This window comes from Panthera uncia (assembly GCF_023721935.1).
Source record: "Panthera uncia isolate 11264 chromosome C1 unlocalized genomic scaffold, Puncia_PCG_1.0 HiC_scaffold_3, whole genome shotgun sequence".
Classification (NCBI taxonomy): Eukaryota; Metazoa; Chordata; class Mammalia; order Carnivora; family Felidae; genus Panthera; species Panthera uncia.
In genome coordinates, this window is record NW_026057584.1 from 98,015,426 (window position 1) to 98,034,848 (window position 19,423).

Below are 19,423 nucleotides of genomic sequence, written 5' to 3' on the forward strand. Positions count from 1 at the left end.
CCATTCTGACAGGTGTAAGGAGATATCTCATTGTGGTTTTGATTTGTATTTCCCTGATGATGAGCGATGTTGAGCATTTTTCCATGTGTCGGTTGGCCATCTGGATGTCTTCTTTGGAGAAGCATCTATTCATGTCTTTTGCCCATTTGTTTACTGGATTATTTGTTTTTTGGGTGTTGAGTTTGGTAAGTTCTTTATAGATTTTGGATACTAACCCTTTATCCGATATGTCATTTGCAAATATCTTCTCCCATTCTGTTGGTTGCCTTTTAGTTTTGATGATTGTTTCCTTCGCTGTGCAGAAGCTTTTTATTTTGATGAGGTCCAGTAGTTCATTTTTGCTTTTGTTTTCCTTGCCTCCGGAGACGTGGTAAGAAGTTGCTGTGGCCAAGATCAAAGAGGTTTTTGCCTGCTTTCTCCTCGAGGATTTTGATGGCTTCTTGTCTTACATTTAGGTCTTTCATCCATTTTGAGTTTATTTTTGTGTGTTGTGTAAGAAAGTGGTCCAGCTTCATTCTTCTGCATGTTGCTGTCCAGTTTTCACAGCACCACTTGCTGAAGAGACTGTATTAATTCCATTGGATATTCTTTCCTGCTTTGTCAAACATTAGTTGACCCTACATTTGTGGGTCCATTTCTTGGTTCTCTATTCTGTTCCATTGATCTGAGTGTCTATTCTTGTGCCAGTTCCATACTGTCTTGATGATTACAGCTTTGTAGTATAGCTTGAAGTCCGGGATTGTGATGCCTCCTGATTTGGTTTTCTTTTTCAAGATTGCTTTGGCTATTTGGGGTCTTTTCTGGTTCCATGCAAATTTTAGGATTATTTGTTCTAGCTCTGTGAAGAATGCTGGTGTTATTTTGATAGGGATTGCATTGAATATGTAGATTGTTTTGGGTAGTATCGACATTTTAACAATATTTGTTCTTCCTATCCATGTGCATGGAATCTTTCTCCATTTTTTTGTATCTTCAATTTCTTTCATAAGCTTTCTACAGTTTTCAGTGTATAGATTTTTCACCTCTTTGGTTAGATTTATTCCTAGGTATTTAATGGTTTAGTTCTTATTCTTCATGAGAAGAAGTGTAAGATGATACAGCTACTTTAAAAAATGATTTTGCAAGTTCAAGTAAAATTAAATGTACATATATAAATATATATATATTATAGTGTATATTATGTACATGAATGAATGTGTGTATATGTGTGTGTGTGTGTGTGTACCCATGCGCGCACGCACACACACACACACACACACACACATACATCCAATAGCTCCATTCCTAGATATTTGGACAAGAAATAAAAACCTGTGTCCACCAAAGGATGTGTAAAAAAAAACAACTTTAGAGATGATTCATTTATCGTAGCTAAAAACTAGAAGCTATCAAATTATCCATTAACAAGGAATAGATAAACAAAATGTGCCATATCTGCACAACAGAATTCTGCTTGAAAATTCAAAAAGAAACAGAATACTGATATGCCCCAAAAATATGAGTGAATCTCAAAAACATAGTGTGACAAAAGTCCCACTTAGAAGAATATATAATACATAATTTCAGTAATCTGAACTTGTAACACAGGTGAAATTAATGGGGAAAGAGTTCAGAAGAGTGACCACCTTTTTGGAACCTCTAGGAAGGAGCACAAGAGAATGTGTGAGGAAGTGAAAAGACCTTGTATCTTTATGGGAAGTAAATATATTTGTTAAAACTCATCGCTTATACTGGAGATCTGTACATTTCACTATATGCAAATTATACTCCAATATTTTTAAAACATAATTTTTAAATGGTCTATAAAAGAGAAAAGAGGAAGAAACTTACCTTTGGAGTGATGAGCATAGATGTGTAGATTAAGTTCGATGCATCAACCATGTACTTACTGGCTTTGGCTAATGCTCTTTACATATAGCTTATATTTATTAGAAATATTTCAATCAACCTCTTTCATCTGATTAGCTTATAGAAAGACTAAGATCTCACCATTCATTTGTTAAAGTGTTCTAGACGATTTCTTATTCAGCTGATTGCTAAATGATTTAGAAATTGGCATGTGTATATTCTAGTTAGAGAAAGCGTGTCATCTTTTCTATATAATGATAAGCTATATAGGCAATGTCAAGAATGTATCAAAATGCTTCAGTAGAAAATAGATATAGGAACTGTATCATACTGATTTGGTACCTTATTGATATTCTATTTCTCATCCATCTATGGAGTTAAATAAAGGTTTTACTCTCTGCTGGAACTGAAATAAGACAAATGCATGTCAAACTTTAGACTTTCGTGAATTCTAAAAAAATTAGTAATGCTTTGGGGTGCCTGGGTTCAATTGGTTAAGTATCTAACTCTTCATTTGGGCTCATGTCCTGATCTCACACTTCGGGAGACTGAGCCCTGCGTTGGGCTCCACACTGACAGCACAGTACCTGCTTGGGATTCTGGCGGTCTCTCTCTCTCTCTCTCTCTCTCTCTCTGTGCCCCTTTCCCATTTTCACTGTTGCTCTCTCTCTCAAATAAACAAATAAATAAACAAACATTACAAAAATTTTAATAAATAAACATAAAAAGGGGCATTGATATATTTTTGTGTGTGTGTCTATGTTTTATAGATAGCAAGGTGCAAGAGGTGCAAATAGAAAATCAAGGAATAATTTAGTTAGATGTTTCCTCAATATCCACATGTAGAAAAATCTATTAATAAATAAAAACAGGCCCTGAAAATAGAAAGTGATTGATTTTAATGTAATAATAATATGGCTTTAAAAGAGAAAACTGGTAAAAAAATTATAAATAATTATTAATAACAACTTAAAGTGAATACTTCTGCATATTGATAAAATTTATAATATATTATTATTTTATTTTCTTCATTTAAATACCTTTAGTATAGACTGTTCTAGAATACAAGATTTTCATAAATTACTGTATGTAAAGAGTACTAATAAAATTTATTTTATCTACACATATTTAACTTGAGATTAATCTAGTTTTGCTCTGTGAAATAATGACCTCAGTTCTGATCATTTGCAAGATAATTTTAATGGAACATAAAATTTTGCCATTTCAAATTTTTAATTCTTTTTCCTTAAGAAAAGAAAATGACTATGAAGGAGAGTGCATTGAATGTTAAAAGAACATCTACCTTTTCATTTCATTGTTGGCAGTTAGCCCAGTTCTTTTGAAGGACTTAATAATTTTGTTTCCTGATGATGCCTAGAGGTGAAAAGAGACAGTGCCTAGTGGTTCAAAACAGTTTGAATGAGGTAATCAAACAGCACTGGAAAATGATCTTCTATCCGTGGTGACATACTACTGGGAATTCTAAAGGAGTTCACCAAAGAAAAGATTTTATAATTAAATTATCATTTAATCCCAATTCTGTACTTATTCATTCATTTTAAGTCAGTAGTGACAATGGGATCTCTCATGGTATTTCATCAGTTGAAGAGAGAAAAAAAAAAATAATACCTTAAGGATAATGTGTAAAAGAAGTTAAATTGATGCATGCACATTTTGGTGTTTAGATGCTTCATGGAGTTCATTGTTTCTTTTCAGAAATATGAGATGACATCAGATACGTGGCTCTCCAAACAGGTACGGCACAGGAGGTTGCTTTATGTTGCATTTCGGCCATTGTGCTCATTCTATTTACCCAGTGGCTGTATAATAATTTTCTCTCAAATGTTATCTCAGTAATATGACTTTAAGGCTTTGCTATGTTTGGCTAAGTAAGTCTTTTCCATTAAAATATTTATGGCTTGGCCTTTCTGTGACATCATTTATGAAAAGGCTACTTCCTTTTTTTTTTTTTTTTTTTTTTTTTTTTTTTTTTCCAAGAAGGTAAGTTACAGAGTAACTACTAGGATCCGTTTTCAGGATCATTCATATAAGTAAACTTTTGTGTAGATGAAAGAGGAAAAAGTTGTGACCCATTAAAGCTGGAAATTGTCAGTATTGTTCAAATTTCCCAGAAGATTGACCAAACCTCCACATATATTGGGTATGTGGACATTGTTTAGATAGATGCTTCTTTCCTTAGATGTATCCTAGATCATGATGCTAGTTTGTGACATACTTGGGGCTGGAATCCAGACCACAATAGAATAACTACTAAATGTCCCCACAACATGGTCTCATACCAGACATTTCAGAAGGAAACACAAGCAGAGTATCCAAATATGGCTGAACCCATTTTACTACTGACTCCATTACTGTTTTTTTCTTTTCTTTTCTTCCCTTTTTTTTTGCAAAAGGAAGTGTTTTGTTTGGTTTGCTTTTGATTTTTGTTCTTTGCAGTGATCTTTTATATTCTCTCCTGAAGTGTCATACACATCTATGGTTTCAGTGACCACCCAGGTATTGAGACCTCTAGATGTATAGCCCTGGGCAGCTCACTTGGCTGAGTTCTCAAACATCCAAATTCATGCTTGGAAACTTCTCCTAAGTCTGTAAAAGTAACTGCACACTCCACAGGTCCACAGTGGACATATTCCCCTTCTAGTGACTATATGCATTCTTTTCATCATAGGAGTCAAGGACATAATTACCCATCCAGCTATTAAAAATTGGAAACCTAGCAGTCATTCTTAAACTTTTTCCCATTCTTTTCTGCACATATTATTCATCACCAATTTCTTCAATTTTACATCAGAAGATCTCAAGTCAATTTACTTTACTCCAATTCACAAACAGCATCCAGGATCAATCTGCTGGTACTGCAGCACCTCTCTCACTGCTAAACACTCAACCCCTCGGGCACATGCCAGTCTGTTCGCCACACTGCAGGCTGGCTGAGGGACCTGTGCACAGCATGCATTTTGGTGCCTCTAGCCACGTCACTGTCACACTCCCACTCTCACAACTGGAATGATTCTTGTTGATTCCTTCTCCATTGTGGCACATTAGCACTCATACTACAAGGTTTGGTATGAACCTTTCCTCTGAACAGAATTCTCTCAACTACTTTCTTTTGTGAAGCCTGATCATTTTTCAAACCTCAGCTTAAATCACCCACTTAAAAAATCACCTCCTCCAACCACCATAACCAAATCCCATTTCTTAATAAGAGTTATTTGAAAGTCAAGTGTAATCTTTTTTGTGATACTTACACAATTATTTCTGTGAACTTTTTCCTAAATTCACAAGGGCAGGAGGAATATTCATCTTTTGTTTCCCATTATAAACTAAATGCCTAATACAGAGTCTGGGTATAACAAAATTTCCTTAAATACTTGGTGAATAAATAAAGAAAAAGAAGGTCTGTAAATAAGCTAAAACTTTTCTTGTTTGAAGCCTAGGCATACCAAATCTACAGCTAGATAGATAAATAGATATTAATATGGACTACTTAATCTTCATGAAATTGGAGGAAAAAACCCAACTTTGGTCTTATAGTCAGTAATGGACTTTCTTAAGTTAGATACTGAAAATAATAACAATGAGAAACAACATCATAATGGATATTGATATATTCTGAATTGTACTGTATTATTAAACCTATTTTGCTATCATTTGTATTGCCAGTGACATTCATAATAGTCTGACATGTATCAACATAATGTATGCTCTTTTGGAATTATGTTATCTACATTTTAAATCCAAAATTTATGAATGTTTAATAGAAACTTTTTTTAAAGCAAAGAAACTAGTTATCAATTATTCAGTAAAAAAAAATGCAGGTGGTAGTTTGTCACAGTTGAGGTTTTCTCTAGAAGTTCTTAGGGAATTTTATAAAATATTTAAAATTTGATGAAATTTAAAGTATGAGACTGATAGTATTGAGATGAACCAAATTTCTAAGACAACTAGGAATTAAGTATAATCATCATATGCTCACTTTCTGGATAGTAGGAAGAACAGAGAGAATGTGGCCTGGCTTTCAAGAGGCTTGTGATAACCCATGTACAAAACTATTGGTCAAGAAATAGAGTTTGGTATCCCCAATCCATTGTTCTGTGTGTCATAAACATTGACTTGCTTACATCGTAAAAGTAGACGGTGAAATTGGCTCCATTTCCATTATTTGATTCTAGGAAAAGGTTGGCATAGAGCCCTATTTATATGTAGATATTGCCTCATGGTGAAGGGTTTTAAGCCCAGCAATGCATTTAGGGATATAGTATCCATCTGCTCCTTTGCTGAACCATTTATAAGACATTAGAATTGGAAAGGGCTTGGGGGGGTGGGGTAGACAAATATAAAAAGGAGAATTCTCAGATAATCCTGTACCTTAAAAAGGCAATTTACTTTTGGAGCAAATCACAAGGAGAGAATAGGGAAGGAGCTGATAAGTTGGAGCAAATGTGGATAGAATGATATATATATAACAAATATTTTGCCTGTTGTAAACATGCATTCATCTATCCAGTTATGAGTTGGACACCTACTGGGTCCTAGGCAATAAAGCTAAAAAGATAAAATTATAAACTTAGTTTAATTATTACTTGCCTAGTGAAAGAAGCCAACCATATAATAGAATGCATTGAATGTCATGATAGAGATAAATACAGTGTAATTGTTAGAATCTCTAAGGAGAGATTTCTTAACTACGAGACACTCTCTAACCAGGGAAATTTGGTAATGGTTTCTGTTCCTTGAGTTTAAGAAAAAAAAAAAGTAAGATTCAATACAAAAAGCAAAGCAAAAAAGTCGTTCCAAGCAGAAGATGTTTCATGTACCAAGGCAAAAGAGAGAGATTCCAGAGGGCAAGAGAGGGAACCTACAGAATTATTGACTCTATCATAGTTGAGAGATGTGATTCACTCAGGTATCTTGTCAGTATTTATTATATACCTAGCAATGCAATGTTTTCATCCTTGAACTGTATATTCCTTCAGTTTTACATTTTTACATGCGTCATATATTTTCATGAGTGTCCATGGAGTAGAGAAGAAAAATATTAGCCTTATATCTCTATCAAGGGATATTCTCACTAATAAAGCTGAAACCAGACTCTTGAGATTATGAAAATAGTTGCTAATTTACTTATTCAAGTAAAATAAGTAAATAATTCTTCAGCACAATTTATGTAACAGTCATTATCTAGGTGCTGGAGGTAGAGCAGTGAAGAATTCAAGGGTCCTCTCTCATGGAGTTTACATTCCTGAGGAACTTCACCCACTTGCCTATCTACTTGCCCACCTGCATACATACACGCATATACAAAAAAAATGCATACCTACCTGAAATAAAATATGTTGGATACTGTTAGGTACTATGGAAAAAAAAAAAACCAGAAGTAGGTAAAAAGAGATGAGGGATTCAGACAGAGTTGGCTGATCTGGCTTCTAAGATCACCCTCTGTATGGGGTGATGGGAAAACACCTCACTGTTAAGGTGATACAGAGCCAAGATATGAAAGAGATGAAAGAAAGAACCAGGCAGAATAAAAAGTGCAAAGGCCCTCCTGGAGCAGGATCATGCACAATGAGGAAGCAGGAGAATGAAAGGAGATGAGATCAGAAAGAGAGTGGAGGGCCAGATCATCTGAAAGGGTTTATAGGGCATTTTAAAGACCTGCAAAAAAAGTAACCATAGCAAAAGTCTTTCTTTTACCGGATGTATAATCACTGTCCCTAATCCAACAGAAAAGAACTGAATGTTTTTCAGACAAATCCATTTTCTTAATGTTTCCCCTGGAGCAAAAGGAAAGCAGTCTATATGCATAGCTTCCATCATTTAATTTTCAGAAAATAATTCTATTGATGTAACATGCCACTTAGAGCTTAATTTAATTAAAAAATCATCAAATGGGCATTTGTATTTGTGTATTTTTGAGGGGGTGAACAGTGAAGATGGGAAGTTTGAATTAAATGATTTTCAATGGATTCCTTCCAATTTTGCAGCCTTTTAATTTCAGCGTTTCAGTACATTTATATATGCATCAACAGAAATGTATGTTCAAGTAACTAGAGTGGCTGGGTGAAATATTTCAGAAAAAAATATATTAGAGACTGTTTGGTTTTTGTAAGCCAGTCATTAAAGAATTTGTTCTGGTAGAGTCAAAACAAAGAGACAGAAAGGGCATTGATGGTGCTTCCAGGGAGTGGGGTAGGGAGGAATGGGAAGTTACTGTTTAACGGACAGTTTCTAGTTGGGACACATGAAAATTTTCTGAAGATAGATGGTGGTGGTGCATTCGCATTATTTTTAAAATAATTTGACCGTTTTGCAAACAAAAGTCCAATACCATCTTGATGTCATCACGTGCACTTCTGTTTTTAGAATGAGGAGCCAGTGTTTTCTAGAGACGGCAGCACATTCTTTATGACAGTTCCTGTTAAGCAAGGGGGCCGTGGAGAATTTCACCACATAGCGATGTTTCTGGTCCAGGTACGTGCTGGCTCCTTTCTGTGTTTGGTTTCATTGCTGTCATACTCACGAAGGTACAATTCTTAGGGCATGTTCTGAACCTACAGTTAATGCCTGTGAAATCCAGGCATACATTTAACCCAAGGACTAAGTTCTAGAAAGAGGATCCCCCTCCATAACTATAAATTCAAACTGTACTTTCCCATATAATAGTCTCAACACTCAAGAGAATTTAGTGAGCCATAATATATGCTAAGAGACTTGGGCCTTGGATTAGAGAGAATCGAATACATGAAAATTACCAACCCCTACTTTCAGAGATTGGAGGACAATTTAGAGAAAATTTTTCATTCAACAAATATGTATATTCCCTATTTTGTGTAAACAGTATTTTCAAGGTGCTATAAATGTTTTAAATATTTGAAGCAAGCTAATTTCTGGGGCACCTGGGGGGCTCAGTTGGTTAAGTGTCTGACTCTTGCTTTAGGCTTAGGTCAGGATCTCACCGTTCATAAGTTTAAGCCCTAGGTTGGGCTCCACGCTGTCAGTTGCAGCATCAGAATACTTGGTATTCTCTTTCTTTCTCTCTCTGGCCCTCCCCCTCGGATGTGCTCAGTTTCTCTCTTTCAAAATACATAAACGTAAATGAATGAATGAATGAATGAATGAGTGAATAAATAAATAAGTGCTTGAAGCACACTAAATGTCCATCAAAAACTGAATAGTTGAATACTTTATGATAACCCCCCACAAGGAAATACAATGCATATTTGAAAAACCAGGATAAAATGTATTGTCAGTGACACAGAGTCTGTGCTATATTTTTATAGACTTTCCAATAAAAATAAGGAAAGGGTTATTTTTCTTTTAAATTCCAAATGAGTTAGCAGACCATACAGTTTTATCCAATTATTTAAAAATGGGAGAATTCACAAATGGTTTAAATGTGACAAGGTTAATGAGTCAATTTGAATGTAATGGTCAATAACAAACTTTCAGGAGAACTGGTTTCCTTCAAAATCAAATAAATAAACATCCTAGTCTCAGGCAAAAGATAATTTACAAAGGCAAAGGATGTGGATAAATTGCAATCCTCTATGAGAGTTTACAAACAAACTAGCCAAAAATCAATTTCACACTTACAAAATATAGAGTAAATATAAATGTGCCAAAAGATCCCTAAACAACCTGGCTACATTTATGTTGTTAGAACCTTCACAAGCCTTGTGCAAATTCTCAAACTTTTATCATAATCTATATACATATTTATGTGCAGCAGCTCAGTGCCTTGAATTCTCAAAATCTTATGTCAGTAGTTTAAAATTTAACACATGTCTAAGTTCTGTACCTATTAAAACAACTGCCATGACTTTAATTTGAATTAAAGCCAAAATAAGTAATTTGGAACATATATAATTTTCACAATAAAGATGTGGATTAATTTTCATAGTATATCATTTAAATTGGAAAATAGGTTATAGACTAAGCTATAATATCTCATTTATGTTTGAAATAAATGTATCTATATATGCCTAAACTTTTTGATGATTTTATATGTATTAAAATGATTATATCAGACAGCACTAAGGGGGCTATTTTTTTTTTTTTATGTAAACTGGAAGAAGTTTCACTAGCAAATTATTCTATCTGATTAACTTTTGCTAGCTAATTATAAATTTTGTTATCATAAATACTAGATCTTTTGGTCAAAAATAATATATCACACTATAAGTGTGGGTGCGGGGCTCAAACCCACTAAACGCAAATGTTAACACTGTGACATTTTATTAAATTTTTAATGTTTATTTTTGGGAAGGAAAGAGAGACAGAGAAGCAAGGGAGAAGCAGAGAAAAAAAGGGAGACACAGAATCTGAAGCAGGCTCCAGGCTCCGAGCTGTCAGCAATAGAGCCTGATGCGGGGCTTGAACTCACAAACCTCGAGATCATGACCTGAGCTAAAGTCAGACACTCAACTGACTGAGCCACCCAGGCACCCCATTTTATTAAATTTTTAAACCACAGTATTTTATATTCACAAAACTATGTGAAAACCCAGGTTGTCCAAATTGCATACAAATTGTAAATACAGCAAATGATAGGGGAAGATGTATAATACACCATTATATATACAATTCCAAGAAGACAATCTATTTAACAAATTAAGGAGAGAAATAGTGTCTTTTAAAAAGTGTTGGATTGGAAGGGAATGGGAGGTGCTAATGCTGGCCTGTAGGAATTGAGACATTTATGAACCAACAGAAGTTTCTTTATAAGCCTTGGAAAGAAATACCTTCTTCCCCCAATCAAAACAGCCTGACATGCAGTCTAATTCATTATTCCTGAAGTGTTCAGAACAACTTCATAGAGTAGATGTGTTTACTTTGTTCCTCTTCTATATGAAGATTATAACAAAGCTTTCATTGAAGTAGAAAAGATTTTGATCTATTCCGGTTGCTGTTCAGAGAATTTGTGGCTTGCCTCAGTGAGAAATAAACATGACTGCACTATTATTTATGGATGTTTTGGCAATGTGGATAAAATTAATCTACTTTGTTAATGAGTTAGAGGTCAGTGGTTAGATAAATGTACGTTATACCTAAGTTTACACACAGACACAATCTTAGTAAACAGTTTGAATTCCTTTCCCTCAAAAAAAAAAGTTTTTAAAGTTTTTATTTATTTTTGAGAGAGAGAGAGAGAGAGAAAGAGAGAGCATGAGAAGGGGAGGGGCAGAGAGAGAAGGAGACACAGAATCTGAAGCAGGTTCCAGGCTCCAAGCTGTCAGCACAGAGCCTGATGCGGGGCTTGAACCCACTAAACGCAAGATCATGACCAGAGCTGAAGTCGGATGCTTAACCGACTGAGCCACCCAGGCGCCCCCACCTCAATTTTTTTTAAATAGTTTACAAAAAAGATCTTTTAAGAATCCTCTAAGATTATGATATTGACACATATATATGCTATGAAAATCTTAGAATTCGAAGCTGAATTAACTCATTTAAAATCAAACATAGTCTCCTCACCTCACACATCACACTGTAAATAAATTTGCATATATAGGTATTTCTAATTCATTTTAACATTGAAAAATATTTAATTTTCTTTTGAATATTGCAATCAAAGCACATGTATGGATTTGTAGTATTTAAAGAATAATGTATAAGAATTCTTATATTATTTATTATATTCTTAATGTTTAATATTAGTCTCCAATGTCATTTTAATAGCTGTTCAACATTCTGCCAAATAGGTTTAGTATACTCTATTTAAATGAATCAATTTTAATCAGCATTAAAGTTACTCTAATTTTGATACGAGAAATTACTCAGAGGTAAACATTCATATGCATAAGTATTTATTTATGATTATTACCACAAAAATATATTTTAAGATATCAGAGATATGTAGGCAAAGTGTATGTGTACATACGTTTTTAAGTTTTGCTATGGAGTGGCAAATTGGCTCTCCAAAAATAGTGTAATAACTTAGAGTCTAAATAGTAATGCATATACCAACATTGATGACTTTTTACACTCTTTCTTCCTTGACCTGCTGCCAGTGAGGAGGAATGATGAGAACAAAGTTTGACAGCCAACCAGCAGGATGAGCACCCTTTGATGCTTAGCTATATTTGAGAGCTTCCTCCCTGACTGAAAATGTATTTATCTGTATGAAGTAGCTCACTAAATGAAGTTAGTAATTTTCTCCAAACATTTTGCTCTCTTTGACGATGAGTAGGTAGATGGAAACTATTAATTGGAGACCAGGCTATAAAATTAGCCTTTCAGGCTATTTTCGTTAAGAGGGTGATGGTTGTCATTACACATATTCTAGTATTTATTTTTCTCATTTACAAAGGCATTCCTTACTAATTTCAAAAAATAAAACTAGAAAGAATTTATGTTTCCCTCCTTTTAGACAAGATTATAATTTTATGTTAACTATAGAATTTCATAGTTTAAGTTCTAATTATAAAGCATACTTTTCCCATAATGCTACATAATTTTGAGAAACAGTTCTTTAGAAGATTAATATTTAGTTGACTGGATGTAGATAGTTAACCAGTATAATTCAGTGTTTAATTCAGTGGCAATTTGTTGTAACTATATCTGTCACTATACAAAAAGCTAGTTTATATTATGGATCCTTTATGTAGTTTTGATTAACAGACCTGGAGTTCCTGCATCAAAAGTAAGATATTTGTAAACTCATATATATATGTGTACACACACATATAAACTCATACATATACACATATATGTGTGTGTGTATATATATATGTATATAAAATTTATTTCTAGATTACTTTCCATATGAATATGTGATAACAGAATTTCTCTACTTTCATAAGTTACCTTAAAGATAATATGAATAAAAATAAAAACTGGCTTTTCTAAAAATCTATAAAGTAATTGCTCTTTTGAGTAGAATATACACTGTGCAGTATTAATATCAGTTTATGTGGTTCTTGAGTCAAACAATGATGCAAAACTTCTTTCCCTCAGAACATTAGACTTGCAATTGCTTCACAAGTTTTCTCCTACCTCTCTCTCCATAGCAGTCCTCATATAGACCTTTAACTTCTGAATTGCCTTGTCTGGAACTCTAATATCCTGCATTCGCTGTAATGCAGGCTGCAGTTAAGTAAAAAGGTTTTTGCCAAAGACATGGCTACCTTTTTTCTCTCAGATATGGAGTAAGCAGAGTTTCAATCATGCTAAGTGGTTCAGATTCATAAATGAAAGGAACTGCCCTGTCATCTTCCTAAATTGTGTTAAATGAAAAATTATATATGTTGGTGAATCCATTCTCTTTCTCTACACAGCAATACAAAGTTTTGGTCATGAGAGCTGATGATTTCACTTGGAACAATTTTAAATGCCATTATTCATTACAAAAACTGTAGAAAATGGCATGCCCCCAATTCACAATTCTATCACCTAATCAACCCAATAAATTTTTTTTTCATTAAATTTCACTGCTGTATCTGATTAGGACATTGTCTGAAAACAATTAGCTCACCTCGTGTGATAAATAGTAAATTATAGCATGCTATTTTAAGCACTATATCACTTATTTAGAAGCTGTAGAAATTAAACAGAATTTAATATAAGAAATTTGAATGAACAGTGTGTAATCAGGTAAAAAGCACATATATTATGAAATTTTCACTGATACCAATCTTCCAAATTTTTAAATAGAAATACAAGATTAATATTTAACTTTGCTAAGTAAGAGAAAATCTATACCAATTTGAGGAGAGGTAATCTGGTTTCTAATGGTGTCTAATACCTTATTCTCAAATTTTATTTGGCAATAAAAACACTTGATCTGCATCCTAGATTTCCATCCCACTAATGAATGAAAATCATTAGTTGTATCGCCATTTAGTCTAAAATTAAAAGTGAAATATGAGTTTAAAGTACATTGCCATGTTGCCCTTGTCAAAAGTCCACTATGCTTTCATATTTATCATCATTTTTTTGTATTCTACCAAGTTAATATAATAGAGACCATGGTTGCATGGAAAGAATTATTACTGCGCAGTGAGAATGATTCTTCCTTCCTCTTTGTTCAGTTATCTTAGCTGTGATTGTCTTTGGAAAGTGGACTGAAAACTAACTGAGATACAGACACCCCTCGGGAAGATTAGTCAAGTTTCTTGATATTTATTTTGAACTCACTGTATGAGCCATCTACCATATTTTGATTTGTATTAGGATTGTTTACCTCCAGTCCAGATCAAATGTAATATGCTCGCTGATGCAATATAATCTGATATGCAGTAGTGGAGAATAGTTGAGTCTTACAACTATATCTGTAGAACTATAAAAGACAGGCTATGCTCTTATATGTGAAATGAAGTTGCACTTATTCCTCAGCCCAGATTTGCCCTCGTGGATATAAAGTGAGCAAAGCAATTACAGATGCTTGAACTGAAATCTAAAAATTGTGAGGCTGTTGTTCAGGCTTCCAACAAGAAAACTTTTGGTCCTAAGTTAGAAGAAAAATATTTTTATGCTGGATGCATCATTGAAATGAATAATGTGTAATTTTTAATATTGGGTACACTGTGTTCAGACATTGTCTCAAAGCATTGAGTTTTGCTCATGATAACTTGTACTTTTTAATTTTTTTAAGTATTTTTTAAGTTTATTAATTTGAGAGAGAGAGAAAGAGAGATTGTGAGCAGGGGAGGGGCAGAGAGAGAGGGAGAGAGAGAGAGTCCCAAGCAGGCTCTACACTGTCAGTGCAGAGCCCCATTTAGGGCTCAAACTCACGAACCATGGGATCATGACCTGAACTGAAATCAAGAGTCAAACTTAATTGTTTGCTTAACCAACTGAGCCAGCCAGGCTCCCCACTCATGATCACGTTTAATGTGGACACTCTTCTATCCTTGAATACATACCTACAAATAACAAAATTTTCTGAAAAAATGGAGAAAATATAATCAAGCTAGAAATCTTGAAACCAAGGCATCTCTAGATATGTTCAAATAATAGAGCACAGTTTCTGTACCTTTCAATGTTTTGAGATATTGTTCATCTTAAAATTGGGCACCAAAGATGCACTAAAACCTTAAGCTGTTAGTATTCTGTCCTTGGCTCATTCAAAGCAAGGTCTGATAATGACTACTGGAATCCAGAGTTATAATCAAGAAGTCATAGGTTTGGGGTGTCTGGCTGGTTCAGTTGGTTAAGTATTCTACTCTTGGATTTTTGCTCAGGTCATGATCGAACAGTTCGTGAGTTCAAGCCCTGCATGGGACTCTGCACTCACAACGCAGAGCCTTCTTGGGATTCTCTTTCTCCTTTCTCTCTGACCCTCCCCTACTAATGGCTTTCTTTCACTCTCTCTTTCAAAAATTAAATCAACCTAAAAAAAAGTGTAAGTTACACAAAGGAGGCAGAACTGCATATTTAAACTGTATTTTAAAATACTATTAACTTTATGCCAACAAATTTGAGAACCTGAATGAAATAAATAAATTCTTAAAAAAAAAACAAAACAAACATATTTAAGAAACAATGTGATTGTCCCATAATATTAAGGAAATGGAACAGCATTTTAAAACAGTGTTTTCAGGGGCACCTGGGTGACTCAGTAGGTTAAGGGTCTAATTTCAGCTCAGGGCATGATCTCGCAGTTCGTGAGTTCGAGCCCTATGTCCAGCTCTGTGCTGACAGCTCAGAGCCTGGAGCCTGCTTCAGATTGTCTGTCTCCCTCTCTCTCTCTGCCCCTCCCCTGCTCACACTCTGTATCTCTTTCTCTCTCTCTCTCAAAAATAAATGAACATTAAAAAAAAATTAAACATTTTCACATCAAGTACAGGTGGTTTTGAAAACTGGGCTCTACCAAAATTCAAGAAGCATGCACTTAAAATGTATAGAAATATATTCAAAAAGGAGAAAAAGATGGAATATTTTTTGATACATTTAATGATACAGATATCATCTTATAACCAAAATCAAATGAAGACAGTATGGGAAAGGACAGTTACAGGTCACTTAAGAACTTCTAAACCAAGCAGTGGCAAACTGAATTCTTCAATGGATTTTAAAAAATACTGTTATTTTTCACAGAAGAATGCTGTTTGCTTAAAATTTAAATATCTATGATATAATTCACTGCATTTTCATCTACATGAAAAAATATAATCATCTTAATAGATGCAGAAACAGCCTCCAATAAATTCCACAAATCCATGTTCAAAAACCTTACAAATTTAGGAACAAAAACAATTTCTTTATGCTGATAAAGGCATTCACCAAAAGCTTAGGTTATATAGCATAGTCTATACCGTGGAACATTAGTTACATTCCTTTTAAAATTCAACATTGAAACTTTGTATATTGACAGATGGTAAGTAGACTTAACCTGGGGATCACTTCTTAATGTGTGCAATATTGAAGCACTATGATGTACACCTGAAATTATAAGATATTTTATGTCAATTAAACCTAAAGCAAAAATAAATGAAATTAAAAAAAGTAAAAGTTAGCACTGAGACAAGGAATCACAGTGAAGTACCTTGAATATGCACAAAACCAAATATGATTTTTTTTAATACCACCTAAGAAAGAAAGAAAGAAACAAGCTTGACAGACCCATCTCTTGGAATATTGTGGTGAAGGGAAAGGTAGAAACTAGAAACTGGTGATAGAAATTAAGGACCCCCCAGGGGAAAAAATGTGTATCTATATATATATACACATATATATTAGCTGCATATATATATATGTGTGTGTGTATACACACACACACACACACACACACATACATATACATATACATATAGGCTGTCAGAAAACGCGTATCTACTCCTAATGGTGTTACCTTGGGGTGCTTGAGAAACAAGTTCTTAGGGTACTAGAGATAGCATTCCTTAGGGATGCAGCTCCTTAGGGTACTAGTAATAGAAGTTTAGTGGCTCACCTAATCTTTCACCACTATTAGGCATCTATATCCTAGGAAATCCAAGATTTTTATAAAGAAGAAATATGGCTGGCAGTAGACACTCAGTTGCTATGTGAGGTAAACAGAAAGTGAGAATAAAAAAAATATTTAATAGATAAAGCTACCCCTCTCCCAAAATCAACTATGAAGCAGAAGGATCCAGTAGTATAATACTCCCCAAATAACTAAGTATCACTAAATAAGCACTTGTAGATATGAAATTATCAAATGTGAAATTCAAAACTCAGAAAAGCCTTCAAAAAGTATAAAGAAAAGTTGTAACCCAAAAAGTAACAGATTTCAGGAAGAATATTGAAAAAAAAAATAGTACAAAATCGTAAGAAACTAATGGAAAGATGACCAAGGGTAAATAAATATTGCCAAAAATATACTAGTGGTTATCAGGAAGAGAGATAAAAATAAGTAAATAAATGAAATAAAGTAGAGAGGATCAGAAGTAGCTAAGACAGGGAAATAATATGCAACTGATATTTAATTGGGTTTCTTAAAGGAGAGAAGCAGAAGACTGGAAGAAAGGCAACATTAAAACTATAATCCAGGGGCACCTGGGTAGCTCATTCAGTTGAGCCTCTGACTTTGGCTCAGGTCATCAACTTTGGGGTGTGTGAGTTCCAGCCTCGCGTCGGGTTTTGTTCTGACAGCTGAGAGCCTGGAGCCTGCTTCAAGATTCTGTGTCTCCCGGGGCACCTGGGTCAGTCAGTCAGTTGAGTGTCTGACTTGAGCTCATGTCATGAGATCACAGCTTGTGAGTCCGAGCCCTGTGTTGGGCTCTGTGCTGACAGCTTGGAGCCTGGAGCCTGCTTCGGATTCTGTGTCTCCCTCACTTTCTGTCCCTAACCCACTCGCATTCTGTCTCTGTCTCTCTCAACAATAAATAAACACTAAAAAAAAAAAAAAAAGATTCTGTGTCTCCCTCTCCCTCTCTCTGTTCCTCCCCCGCTCGCACTCTCTCTCTCAAAAATAAATAAAGATTAAAGAAAATTAAAAACCATAATCCACAGCAAATCAGAACAACAGAAATGGTCAAGAAACAAAAGATAACTGTGAGAGGGATAAGAACATTATTGAAGTTGTTAATATAATGATAACATGTAAAACTAAAATAAAAACCTAGCACTGGATTTAAAAACATTTTTAAAAATTACTAAAAGACTTCCTACAAAAAAACTCATTAAATATGACATCCATAATGAATATATAAAATATGATGGAGGTTTTTAAAATAGTTTTATAAAAGAGGTTTATAAAACAGTTATACCCAATAAATGTAATTTGGCTTAATTTATGTACTACAATTAAAAAAAGTTTTTCATATTGCTTCTTGAAATTCATGCAATTCAATCTTTTTGCAAAATACACATTTAAGAAAAAAGGATTTAGAAAGGGTAAATCCTAATGCTAGACAAGAGAATTTTCATGCCGCAAAGCATTAAGACCAAAAGAAGATACTTTATAATGTTCAAGGGTGCAAATCACAAAGAAAGTATATTAGTTAAAAATGTATCCACATCTTGGATAGTATAGTCACCACCTTCATAAAGTAGATATGCACAAAAAGTATTTGATATGTGGAAACTTCTTTTACCTTCCTCAGTCCAAAGTGAATTATATGATGTTCATATATATATATATATATATATACACACATATATATATGCATATATATATGTTCATATATACACATATATATTGTTATATATAATATATTGTATTATTTTTATATTTTTATTATATTAACTATATTATTACATATAATATAGATTTTATTTTATAAATATAAATATATAAATATAATATATAATTTTGAACACATCCAAATGAAGAAATCCTTTTTAAGTGTATAGGGAACACTGACAAAAGTTGAACATACATTAGTTATTTTAAAAGCTCAATAAGTTCTATAAATTGAAAATTACATGAAAGCATGCTGTGATTACAATGTAATACGCCTAGAAATCAAGAATATATTCCTAACAAGTTTTCTGGCTAGAAACATTTTTAAAGTAAATCCAATTAAACAATTCCTTTGAAAAGTTCAAATTTGCAAAGTTATAAAACAGTAATAATAATAATGAAAACACCTTTCAGAATCAGATGTCAGAAAAAAAATCATAGCTCTAAAAACCTATAAAAACTAAAATGGAAGTATGAAATTAAATGAGTTTAATTTCAGGTAGTAAATTATCAGCAAAATCCAACATAAGTCAGAAAGATGAAAATAAATTTGAAGCAGAAATGAGGTACATTATACATTATATAGAAAGATGTAGAATAAATTTTAAAAAAGTAATGTTTTCTCCTTGAAAACACACACACACAGACACACACACACGCACACACACAAAACATAAGCTGGCCCAATCAAGGAGAAAGAAAACAAATCAAAGGAGAAAGAAAACACATATAATTGGAAATGGCTGGTGGGAAATAACAGAGGACATTTCAGTAGATTTTGAGAGAGTATTTTGTAGAACTCTATGTCAACTAATTTGAAAACATAGATGAAATGAACAATTTCATGAGGAAATACATTTAGCCAAAACTGCCCCAGGAGACACAGACAGCTCACATTGACTCATGACAGAGAAGAAATGTAATGTCATTGAAGAACTGCACCACAAA

At 33.7% G+C, this 19,423-nt stretch overlaps 1 protein-coding gene across 1 annotated transcript in view; it reads left to right on the forward strand.

The window, feature by feature from the left end:
* Window positions 1-19,423, forward strand: part of DPP10 (dipeptidyl peptidase like 10) — a 331,482-nt gene that overhangs the window by 239,562 nt on the left and 72,497 nt on the right. The window contains exons 9-10 of the mRNA XM_049615726.1: window positions 3,565-3,603; window positions 8,233-8,340. Coding sequence (XP_049471683.1) covers window positions 3,565-3,603; window positions 8,233-8,340 — 147 coding nt within the window. The remainder of the gene's footprint in view (window positions 1-3,564; window positions 3,604-8,232; window positions 8,341-19,423) is intronic.